This window comes from Ranitomeya imitator, chromosome 1 (assembly GCF_032444005.1).
Source record: "Ranitomeya imitator isolate aRanImi1 chromosome 1, aRanImi1.pri, whole genome shotgun sequence".
In the NCBI taxonomy this organism is placed as follows: Eukaryota; Metazoa; Chordata; class Amphibia; order Anura; family Dendrobatidae; genus Ranitomeya; species Ranitomeya imitator.
In genome coordinates, this window is record NC_091282.1 from 855,290,652 (window position 1) to 855,302,235 (window position 11,584).

The window sequence follows — 11,584 nt, forward strand, 5'->3', positions numbered from 1 at the left end:
TGCGCTCATTCGACAAAGGACTATTGTTCCCAGCGGATAAAACCGGAGCTCTCGAGCGCGCTATTCATTTCTCTCTGTAGCACGTGCTGTAAACAGAACTCCTAAATTCGCTGGATTTCCTGGACTTTTCTTCTACTACTAGACTTTTACCGCAAAAGGTATGTATAACGCTTCAGCGTAGCATATGTTGCGCTTCAACGTGGATAAACGCTGTAGCATGGTCGATTGTTCCTTTATGGAGAGTAGGGTAGGCCTGAGAACCTCAGGTACACAGCTGTAGCGTGGCCCAATTAATTCTTTTACAGATCGAGATGGTTGACTGCTCCATTTAATACCAGTAGTAAAATATATAGTTATTAGATCAATGGTCAGAACATTGTTTTGTAAGCACGTGTATTTATTGTACGTTTGATTTCTTTTTAGGAACTATGCTCACTTCCGATGAGAGTTCTGTTGTTGCTGCTGCCCTGGTGTTTCAGGCAGCACGTCTCCAAGAGGAGAGACGTCCTAAACGAAAACGTCGCATGTGGACCCGGAGCTGGCTGCAGAAAAGATCCTCATTGTCACACATGGGTCTCATAAGAGAGTTACGTGACAATAACCCTCATGATTTCAGAAACTACCTTCGGATGTCGGAGGAATCCTTCAAAATAATACTGTCTGCTGTTATGCCACTCATACAAAGGTGTGATACGCCGATGCGTGCAGCCGTGCCCGTGGATGAAAGGTTGGCGGTGACACTGCGGTTCCTGGCAACAGGAAGGTCTCTTCAGGATTTGCAGTTTTCCGCTGCTGTTTCCAGACCTTTCCTGAGCGTTGTGATTCCGGAGACATGCGAGGCCATTGTGCGCAGCTTAAGGCATTATATGGAGGTACTACTATATTTTATTGGCTGCTGTGTTATGTCGATATATTATACTAGCTATTTAACCCGTTCTACGCCCTGTTTACGCGCATTTCTATTGGTATATGTTCTACATCCTATCATGTGCTGCTCCCATCCTGCGTCCCCATTCAGACATGTGCTGCTGTGATCCTGCGCCTCCATTCTGACATGTGCTGCTACCATTTTGCGGCTCCATTCTGATATGTGCTGCTCCAACCCTGCGCCACCCTTCTTTTATTTGATGCTCCCAACCTAATTTTATTGATTATATAATTTAGATATATTGTTTAGCACCCCCTCTGAGTCACCGAAGCCATCTGATAAAATGGCTGCCTGCATACTCAGGGTTGTTGACTTTGTTATACTAATCCATACTGCGCCTCAATCACTGTAGGATGTCCACATGAGAGTGTATGTGCATAATATATTTGACCTAATTTGTACATGTTTCCTTCTCATCTTGCAGTTTCCCAAGACGGCGGATGAGTGGAAGAGGATTGCTTCCGATTTTGATGAGCTGTGGCAGTTTCCAAACTGCGGTGGTGCATTAGATGGAAAGCATGTGCGCATCACGCAACCAGCCAACTCGGGATCCTTCTTTTTCAACTACAAAGGATATTTCAGTGTGATCCTCATGGCCCTTGTCAATGCGAACTATGAGTTTGTCGATGTAGATGTTGGCATGAATGGTCGAGTCTCCGACGGTGGTGTTTTTGAACACACTTCATTTGGGGAAAGCTTGAGGAACAATGAACTGCTGTTGCCACTAAATGAAGACACAAAAGCAAACCTAAATTTTGTCTTCATCGCTGATGAAGCTTTCCCTCTTCATCCACATTTGCTGAAGCCATTTGCACAGAGAACACTCACACCGGAGCGCAGAATCTTTAATTACCGGTTGTCGAGGGCCCGTCGTGTGGTTGAAAATGCCTTTGGGATTATGGCAAATCGGTTTAGAGTGTTCCACACAGCTATCAACTTGAAGCTGCCGTCTATAGACTTTGTGGTTTTGGCATGCTGTGTGCTCCATAATTTCCTGAGACGTCATGATACGAACTCCTATTCTCCTCCTTCGTTTATTGATGCAGTGGACGCACGAACCGGAGATATTGTGCCCGGGGAATGGCGTACACAACCTGAAAATTTTACAGCTCTTCAAGCTCTTGGATCTGGCAGACAGGCAGACGATGCAAGGGACTGTCGCGAAAAATACTGTCAGTACTTTAATGGTTCTGGAGCTGTACCCTGGCAGGATCGCGCCGTATAAAAAAAAATTTTTTTTTGCTTTGCTGTCATATAAACCTCTCTAACTTAAAGTAAATGTGATGCCTATTAAATGGTGCTGTTAACCCTTATAGCTTGGTAAACATTAAAGAAAGAATGCGAAGATTTTTGGTTTTTTTTGTAACAATTTCTTGGTTTAAAATTATTTAACAACTAAATATAACATAACCAAAAAAAAAAAAATTATCTCCTTCCACGGCCCAAGAGGTGTCGCAGCGTCACGCCCTGCTGCTCTACTTGAGCCTGGAGGAGCGCTGCTGTCTGCTGCAGGAGCGCTGCTGTCCGCTCCAGGCGCAATTGTCTCGCCAGGAGCTCTCTTACGGTGGGCGGTTCTGTGGATAGAAGAGGTTGGAGAACCAACGTTGAATCCACTGAAAATACATCTCGACCTCTGTGGCAGGACCAAATTTTGTGTGTTGTAAATTTCTATTTGGTCTGGCACCACAGGGCGATGTTAATTTTATTAAATTTTACAGTTTTAGTTGTCTATTGTGACATCCAGCAGAAAACCACTCATATTATGTTGATACTTACGGAGAAGGGACGCCGGTTCCTCATTGCCAGAACCAGAGGTGCTAATTTCCCATCCCAGCGATCTGGACACTGCTGCAGCACCGAAAAGGAAATAATAACAGATCTGGTTAACTATGGAACACGCCGTTGGGAAGCGCTCGCTGTTTTGGTCACTTACGTATGTTAGCTTCTGGGGAGAATGCCGCCGACCCGGGGGAGGAAGAGGAGTGTCGGAAGGGAGGTGTTGAGGGTGGTGTAGGGGTGCGAGGCCGTCTGCTGTCTGGTGGAGGCGTGGTAGGCCGCTGGGTCATTACTGCGTCTGTAATGTATTCAAATATTACCGCTACCCTCTTATGTCCCTTATGCAGTTGAAAAACTGTAATCAATGATTGTTAACTTACGTGACGTCCCGGGCTCTGGGTTCCCGCTGGTGGTGGATGCTGTGGTGCTTCTGGCAATGGCAGGTACCTGTTGCCGCCGCTGTCTCTCTACACATAAAGTTAACAAACGCAATCTTTAAATACACATGTAGAGTGCTGCAGATCAAAGCTAACAATATACTGAAACATAAAATTTATATAACACTTCACAGGGGTGCGAGGGTGCATGGTCGCAACAGATGGTGGAGGCGTGTTAGGCCGCTGGGTCATTACTGCGTCTGTAATGTCTTCAAATATTTCAGCTACCCTGTTATGTCCCGTGTGATGTTAAAAAAAATACAATCAATGATTGTGAACTTACGTGATGTCCCGGACTGTGGGCTCCCACTGGTGTCTGAAGATGTGGTACTGGTGGCAATGGTGGGTCTCACTTGCCGCCGCCACTGTCTCTCTACACCTAAAGTAAAGAATCACAATGTTTACACACAAATGTTGAGTGCTGCAGATCAAAGCTTACAATATACTGAAACATAAAATAGAGATCACACTTTACAGGGGTGCGATACTCTGACATGTCTGTGGGCTCTGGTGTTCAATGGTCTTCCTGTCTTTGGAAAACGTATCATTTCATCAGTAGGCCACCCTCCTCCGATAATATTTTTGGTCAATTGAGAAACTAAAAATTACGGACATCTTAATAATTTCAAGATGGTGGTTGAGATTAGGGTACCCGACAAGTTTTCTCACGGACAACGCATATTCTGCTTGGAAAATAACTAAATTTTTAAAAAACGGGGCATGTGTTTTAATGCATTTGAGGTGAAGTTGGCAACCATGAGCGCAAGCCTCCCTCACAAACCCCCCCCCCCTCCTGACAGCGTGCATCTCCCAATCCCCCCATACTAGTACTTGCCTCGCCTTGCCTCCGCACGCAACTCAGCAAACATTTGTGGCGTTTTATAGCGGAGGTCAGCCCATTTTTTACGCAGCTGAAGCTGACTGCGGCAGACGCCAAACCTCCTCTCCATCATTCTGGTAATGTGGCCAAGCACTTCCCGCTTGTGGATGTGTGGGTGGGCAGGGCGGCTCTCCTGACCCTCATAATCCAGGGCATCCATCTGACTAATAAAAAAAAGGAGCTCTGGCTGCCCCAGCGGAGCAGAACGCATTCTCGCCGCCATTTTAGATGGAATGACCCTGAACAGCAACGCCCACAGGAGGAGCTTGACTACGCCGTCCTGCCGCCAGATCGGCTTCGCAATAGCGTTGCAGTTTATGGACAGCGTCACATTTGTGACGCATGAGCGGTACGGAATGAACGCACATAGTAAAAGCCGTTCGAAAGATGGTTATATAACGCCGGAGCGTCACGTAATGTACGCTCGTGGTCTATGACGGCGTGATGACGTTACAGCGTTCCGGCGTGCCTGCGCTAGCTTGTTTTGGATCCCTGACATCCTGATAATGGCTGCCAGTCGCCGTGATCCTCCTATGGGCATCCCAGAGCTCAAGTTCCTTATTGGAACAATGGATCGGATGCAGTATGAAACAACAGGGCTGGTGCTGCACCGCAACCAGCACAAGGACGAAGTTGTCCGTGTGGTGTCTGAGGGCCTCAGGAAGCGGTTTGGGATAACTCGCAGTAAGGCCCAGATTGTGAAAAAATGGGGCGATCTGAAGTCCAAAAGCCCAGAGCGCCTGCAGGAGCTTCGCAAGGAGATTCGCAGAGGTCAGTACGCAGGTACCCAAAATTAGGGCACGCAGAAGGGTTAATTGGGTGATTCATGGGAATGGGGGGTACGCTGCATGGATTTGCATAGGCCTTTGGGCCAGTATGAACGTTGCAGAGCCACAAAGTGTCACAGCTATGTGGCAGTTTGAACGTTGCAGAGCCACTATGTGTCACATCTATGGGACAGTTTGAACGTTGCAGAGCCACTATGTGCCACATCTATGGGACAGTTTGAACATTGCAGAGCCACTATGTGCCACATCTATGGGGCAGTTTGAACGTTGCAGAACCACTATGTGTCACAGCTATGGGGCAGTTTGAACGGTGAAGAGCACTATGTGGCACAGCTTTCTGCTGACCAAACTTTTTTTTTTCCTTCACAGAGGCCAAGAGACAGCGCCGCCGCCACAAGGCATCCCACACGGCCTCTTCTGTCCCAGTGCCCTCCGGGTCAACAACAGATCCTAGTAGGTTCACACAATAATGTGATGAGGATTTGGTGGCAGGTCCCCTCGATCCCCCCCCCCCACCTGCAGTCACTGTTGCCATTTATGTTTAAATTTTTTTATTTTTTTCCCTTCACAGAGGCAAAAACAGTGCAGCAGCCACGAGGCTTCCCACACGGCCTCTTCTGTCCCAGTGCCCTCCGGGTCAACAACAGATCCTAGTAGGTTAACACAATAATGTGATGAGGATTTGGTGGCAGGTCCCCTCGATCCCCCCCCCCCCACCTGCAGTCACTGTTGCCATTTATGTTTAAAAATTGTTATTTTTTTCCCTTCACAGAGGCCAAGAGACAGCGCCGCCGCCACAAGGCATCCCACACGGCCTCTTCTGTCCCAGTGCCCTCCGGGTCAACAACAGATCCTAGTAGGTTCAGAAAATAATGTGATGAGGATTTGGTGGCAGGTCCCCTCGATCCCCCCCCCCCCCCCCACCTGCAGTCACTGTTGCCATTTATGTTTAAAAATTGTTATTTTTTTCCCTTCACAGAGGCAAAAACACAGCGTCGCAGCCACGAGGCTTCCCACACGGCCTCTTCTGTCCCAGTGCCCTCCGGGTCAACAACAGATCCTAGTAGGTTCATACAATAATGTGATGAGGATTTGGTGGCAGGTCCCCTCGATCCCCCCCCCCCCCACCTGCAGTCACTGTTGCCATTTATGTTTAAAAATTGTTATTTTTTTCCCTTCACAGAGGCAAAAACACAGCGTCGCAGCCACGAGGCTTCCCACACGGCCTCTTCTGTCCCAGTGCCCTCCGGGTCAACAACAGATCCTAGTAGGTTCATACAATAATGTGATGAGGATTTGGTGGCAGGTCCCCTCGATCCCCCCCCCCCACCTGCAGTCACTGTTGCCATTTATGTTTAAAAATTTTTATTTTTTTCCCTTCACAGAGGCAAAAACACAGCGTCGCAGCCACGAGGCTTCCCACCCCGCCTCCGATGTCCGTGCGCCCTCAGGGTCAACGGCTCAACACCCTAGTAGGTTCACACAATAATGTGATGAGGATTTGGTGGCAGGTCCCCTCTTCCCTCTTCTAAAAAATTATTTATTTATGAATGCTGACAGCACCTTTTTTTCCATTAAAAGAGGCAAAGAAACAGCGCCGCCACCCCGAGGCATCCCAGTCACCGCAGTACTGTCCCCCTGATGCTCTTCCGGGCTTCTCTCTTTCGGAGAATATGTCCCCAGACGAGGTCTTGCCACGTAAGTTTTCCCTACACGTTAAAGATTGTCACTCACTGCCTCTCTCTATGTAACCCTGTACAGCAAGGGCCGTTTCAGAGCCTTCCGCCGCCTCAGATGTTTCATTCATCCTGTACGCTATTATGGGGATGTGATCACAGCCCACTATCAGGATAATACTGTGGTATTAATGTTAGGTTTTTATGCTTTGTCACCAACAGCAGCCGGCAGTGTGACCATCCTGGATGTAAAAGCCAGGATTGAAAGGCTGTGCGAGACTCTGGCGCACATTCACAAGCAGCAGAATCTGGCAATCGTAGAGTTGCAGAAGATAAAGGACATGTGCCACCAGTTGTAGGGGGGACAATACTAAATAGTATTACTGGTTTTAAAAATGTTATGTTGTTAAATTAAAAAAAATTATTTAAACTAATATTCATTTTTTCTTTGTTTTAGTTAAGTTTACATTAGTTTGTTACGTTAATTTGTGCCCTCATACAGTGCTGTGATCGAGACACACCAATCAAAAAGTAGTGATAGAATTTCTAACAAAAGCTTTTATTTGAAACATTATTTTAAAAAGACAATATAATAAAAAGGAATGTAAAAGAAGTGAGGAAATCACAAATTATGATACGACGATTGTTCCGGCTGATAACTTTGGTGCCTGATGGGCGAAGCCATATGTGAAGGTATTGGCGTGTAGGAGTTATTAGGGGGTGGCTGGCCGAAGTGGGAAACGTGAGCATTGTGTCGCATCGATGTCTGACACTGTGACCAACCATTGTAATTTGATGGCTCTGTCCGCTGTATTGGCCGGGAAGAGACCAAACAAGTGTTCTTGTCCAAATCGCCATCTGTACCCTTGTTTACTGCTTCCATAATCAGACGCTCTGCTAGTGTTCTTTGGTTCTCATCCATTTTGGCCAGTTTGTCAACCACATAGTGTCCAAACCCCTGCAACGCAGGGCTAACATTGCTTGTCAACACCTTCTTTGCTAGGCTCAATAGTTCATGCGAGGCGTCTGAGGTGGCTTTCCGTTTTCTTGGACCTTGCCTCGATTGAGTCCTGGCAGGTGCAGCCTCCACTAAATCTGTTGTCGTGCAGTCCTGTGAACAGTCCAGTGTACTGTCCTGCGCACTGTCATCCTGGGGGGGGGAAAAAAAAAAGTTATGAACCCGGCAACAAAAAGTTGTTCCACCATAACCGCATCCAAACTATATATTCGTAGTAGGTAAAAAAAGGTTATAATATATTTTAAGCTTAGTAATATTCTTTAACCCTCCCTTTTATTTAATACTTTGAACTACACTGTTCTGACTGCTAGGGGAACCTGATGAATATTTTATAGTCTAAATAGTCTCAACAAGAGTACATCGGCAGCTTGAAGCGATACTATTTTCTATATTGCTTAGATGGTATGGTTTAGAAATATCGCCATTTCATACATATTAAGTTCCCCATATAATACTTTACTGCGACAGGGTTACTTATGTGTACATGTTTTTGTAATAACTTCAAACTGATGTGATAATCAGAAGTATAAAACATAAAATGCAGAGAAAATTTAGGTAATTATAGGACACATTGGTGAACTTTCGTCCAAAGAGCTACTTACTTGTAGCCCTTGTGACTCCTGCTCGGCGTGGTTCTCCGAAACTATTTGTTCCACAGGTGCCAACAAGCGAAGACACGTGGAAGTCCGTGGCACCTCTTGGTCCCTCAGAAAATTAAGATGTTCAAAATACCAAAGTTTTAGCACATAAACATCTTCAGTGGAAGCTCCGGACCTTGTAGTCTGAAGAACCTTGTTCAGCTCCTTCCTCCACACCATGCGGAGCGCCTGGATTTTCTTTTTAATAACCGCTTCGTTTGCTGCCTCTTCTGGTGCATGACGATTGTAAAGCTCAATGAGCTTTAAGTAACCCTCCCTCCTCTTTTCCCTGTTACAATAGTCTGGAGATTTGATTTTCCAGAGGCAGGGAAAAGACTGGTAAATCTCGATGAAATCCCTGATGAACTCCACACGATTTGACATCTGAAAAATAATTATAAAAAAAAATTACACGGTTGACAAAGAGTCCTTTAAACAATACTTGTGCCAGTGTGCCAAACGCTTAACAACAGCAGCCACACAAAGCGCTCATGACTACCATCGCTTGTTCCATCTGCCACGCCATAGGCCACCATAACCCAAAACAGTGTACCGCCCGCTTCCCTACAGCAGCCACACAAAGCGCTCATGGTGACCATACATTGTACCATCTGCCACGCTCTAGCTCACCAGACACAACCGGTCATAACCAGTCACAACAGCGTACCATCCGCATCGCTTCAGCGGCGGAACGAATCGGTCATGCCGACCAAACTGAGTTCCATCTACCACGCTGTAGCCCACCAGTCACGACCAGTCACAAACAGTCAGAACAGCGTACCATCTGCCACATTGTAGCCCTCCAGTCACAACAGTGTACCATCCGCTTCGCTTCAGCGGTGGAACGAAGCACTCATGCCGACCATACAGCGTTCCATCCACCACACCCAAGCGGTTTACATACCTCGAAGCAGCGGTGCAAAGCGTGGTATATTCAGCGCAGTACAAAATTCCGATGTCCAGGTCCACCAAGTGTCCAAGTACGAAGTGAAGAAAGGAAATTTTGAAAGCAGTGAGGTGGCATTGGGAACAATAGCGCTCAGGTGACAAATTTTCCAACCAATTGTGTGCACAGAACCTTTGGCCTATCAGCACACTAGCTAGTAGCACAACACGCCCCTAGTGAACAACGTCACGCACAGATTATGCAAAATTTGCTCTGAATCGTCTTGTGTGACACGACCGTACGACTGTCCCATACGACTTCTACATCGCAAATACGTCATGATTTTATCGCTTCAGCGCCGTGCATCGTGTAGTGTGACCGCAGTCTACGATGTTTGAAACGATAATTAAGCGACGATGCAACGTCACAAATCGTGCCGTCGTAGCGATCAAAATTGCACTGTGTGACGGTACCCTTAGGTGGTCCTTGCAAGGCTCCACAGAAGTGTTACCTTTGCAGTCTATTGTATCTCATAAACAGGGCCATTCATTATTATTCAATTGAACAAATAGTTTTATCACAGGACAATACACCCAAAACCAGACTGATTTCTTTAACCTCTTATTGAACCTCTTAGTGAACCTCTTAGTGAAGGAGACAATTTTAACCCTAATGACCAGGCCAACTTTTTTAATTCAGACCAGTGTGATTTCATGTTGTGACAACTCTGGAATGCTTTAATGTTTATCATTGTATATGTGATTCTGAAATTATTTTTTTCTGACACTTTATATTTTATGTTAGTGGTAAAATAAGGTTGATATGTTTTGCGTTCAATTGTAAAAAAATAAAAATGTGGTGAAAATTTGTGTTAAAGTAGCAAATTTCAAACTTTCAATCTTTGTATCCTTAACTAGTTAGTCATGCTGTACAAAATAATAAATAACATTTCTCATATGTCTACGTTACATGTGCATCATTTTTCAAATTTTATTTTGTTAGGATGTTAGAGCTCTTTAAAGTTTAGCAACAATTGCTATTTTTTTTAAGAAATTTTCTTTTCCTTCATTATCATATTAGGATATGACTTGTGTACAAGATTTGTGCTGTTGTTGCACTTTTAATGTGTTTATCCATTTTTCTGTGTGATTTATCTTTTTGTGTGTTGCATTATTTTTTGTAAAAGCTTACTAATAAAAGATTTTGTATTTTTTCATATGGTTATGGTGCTCCCTTCCGTGTGGACTTGATCTTTCTCTATGGGTTTAGTTGCTATGTTTCCAAGTCCACGGTGAGCCCCAACAGTTATATATTCAGCGGTGCCCTCCGCCCTCACAAATTTATTAGCCACTAAATTGGACCCCATATCAGCACCCTTTATTAAACAAAATAAATTACTACTTAACATAAAAGCATTTTGTTGGGAAATACTGCAGTAAGTTCTGGTAATGCATGTGCTGCAGACGTCAGTAAACCCCTTTCATAATTGATTAATGTGCATTGAGATAATATGTCATTATCAAGAATGATTACACCAGAGATCATACAAAGAAAGAAAGATGTGTCCTTGATAAAAGATGACATTTATTAGTGTAGGACCCTAACCAAATAAATATTTTTACTGAGAAATATGGACATTATCCAGGAGACAATAAAAAGACCTAATTGTATAATGTTTTAGGTCTTGGATCATCTACCCAAGATTCATATATATAGTCTTTCCAAATTATTGACTGGATTATACATCTAACAATTCTGCACTCATACAAATGAAAATTAGAACTTAATACTGGATTATAGGTTTTAGAGAGTAATGGCTGCACCAAACTGGGCAAACATTTTAAATATCTGTTATAAATTCACACATCACTTATTTTGTTATATGCTTTTATTTGGTTGGGTGTCATCTTCCTTAATTATTCTTACTCTTGAGTATCATTCTGAATTCATGCACTTCACATCTTATATGATGCATATCTATATGTATTTATGTTTATTTCATGTATTATGCTGATTTATATTATTTCTGCAGTCACTTGTACTTTTATGGATGTACTAGCTGAAGAGCCCGGCGTTGCCTGGGCATAGTAAATATCTGTGGTTAGTTATAGCACCTCACTTCTCTTATTTTCCCATCACGCCTCATTTTCCCAATCACATCTTTCATTTTCCCCCTCACATCTCTCATTTTCTCCCTCACACCTCTCATTTTCTCCCTCACTCCTCTCATTCCCCCCTAACACTTGTCATTTCGACCTCACATGTCATTTTCCAATCACTCCACTATTTTCCCTCACTCCTCTCATTTTGCACTCACACCTTTTCATTTTCACCTCACACCTCTCATTTTCACCTCAGTATATACATGTTTGTCATCTCCGTTATATATAGTATACACCTGTATGTCATCTCCTGTATATAGTATATACCTGTATGTCATCTCCCCTGTATATAGTATATACCTGCTGTGTGTCATCTCCCCTGTATATAGTATATACCTGTATGTCATCTCCTCCTATATATAGTATATACCTGTGTGTCATCTCCCCTGCATATA

General features: G+C 44.3%; 1 protein-coding gene and 1 long non-coding RNA gene across 2 annotated transcripts; one reads left to right on the forward strand and one right to left on the reverse strand.

Annotated features, from left to right (window-relative positions):
- Positions 1-278: 278 nt before the first annotated feature.
- LOC138658167 (uncharacterized) lies at positions 279-2,277 on the forward strand. The gene is made up of 2 exons (XM_069745693.1): positions 279-872; positions 1,353-2,277. The coding sequence occupies exons 1-2, from the start codon at positions 429-431 to the stop codon at positions 2,151-2,153; spliced, it is 1,245 nt and encodes a 414-aa protein (XP_069601794.1). The 5' UTR covers positions 279-428; the 3' UTR covers positions 2,154-2,277.
- A 59-nt stretch (positions 2,278-2,336) lies between these two features.
- On the reverse strand, positions 2,337-2,999 carry LOC138658170 (uncharacterized). The gene is made up of 3 exons (XR_011317373.1): positions 2,862-2,999; positions 2,705-2,776; positions 2,337-2,502 (listed from the first exon to the last, which is right to left on the reverse strand). It is a non-coding gene; the product is annotated as an uncharacterized lncRNA (long non-coding RNA).
- Between the last annotated feature and the right edge of the window lie 8,585 nt (positions 3,000-11,584).

Bases quoted from the DNA above. Each gene is read 5' to 3' on its own strand.
- LOC138658167 (XM_069745693.1), top strand. From the start codon at position 429: ATGCTCACTTCCGATGAGAGTTCTGTTGTTGCTGCTGCCCTGGTGTTT. The intron at 873-1,352 runs GTACTACTATAT...CTCATCTTGCAG, and splicing joins GCTTAAGGCATTATATGGAG to TTTCCCAAGACGGCGGATGA.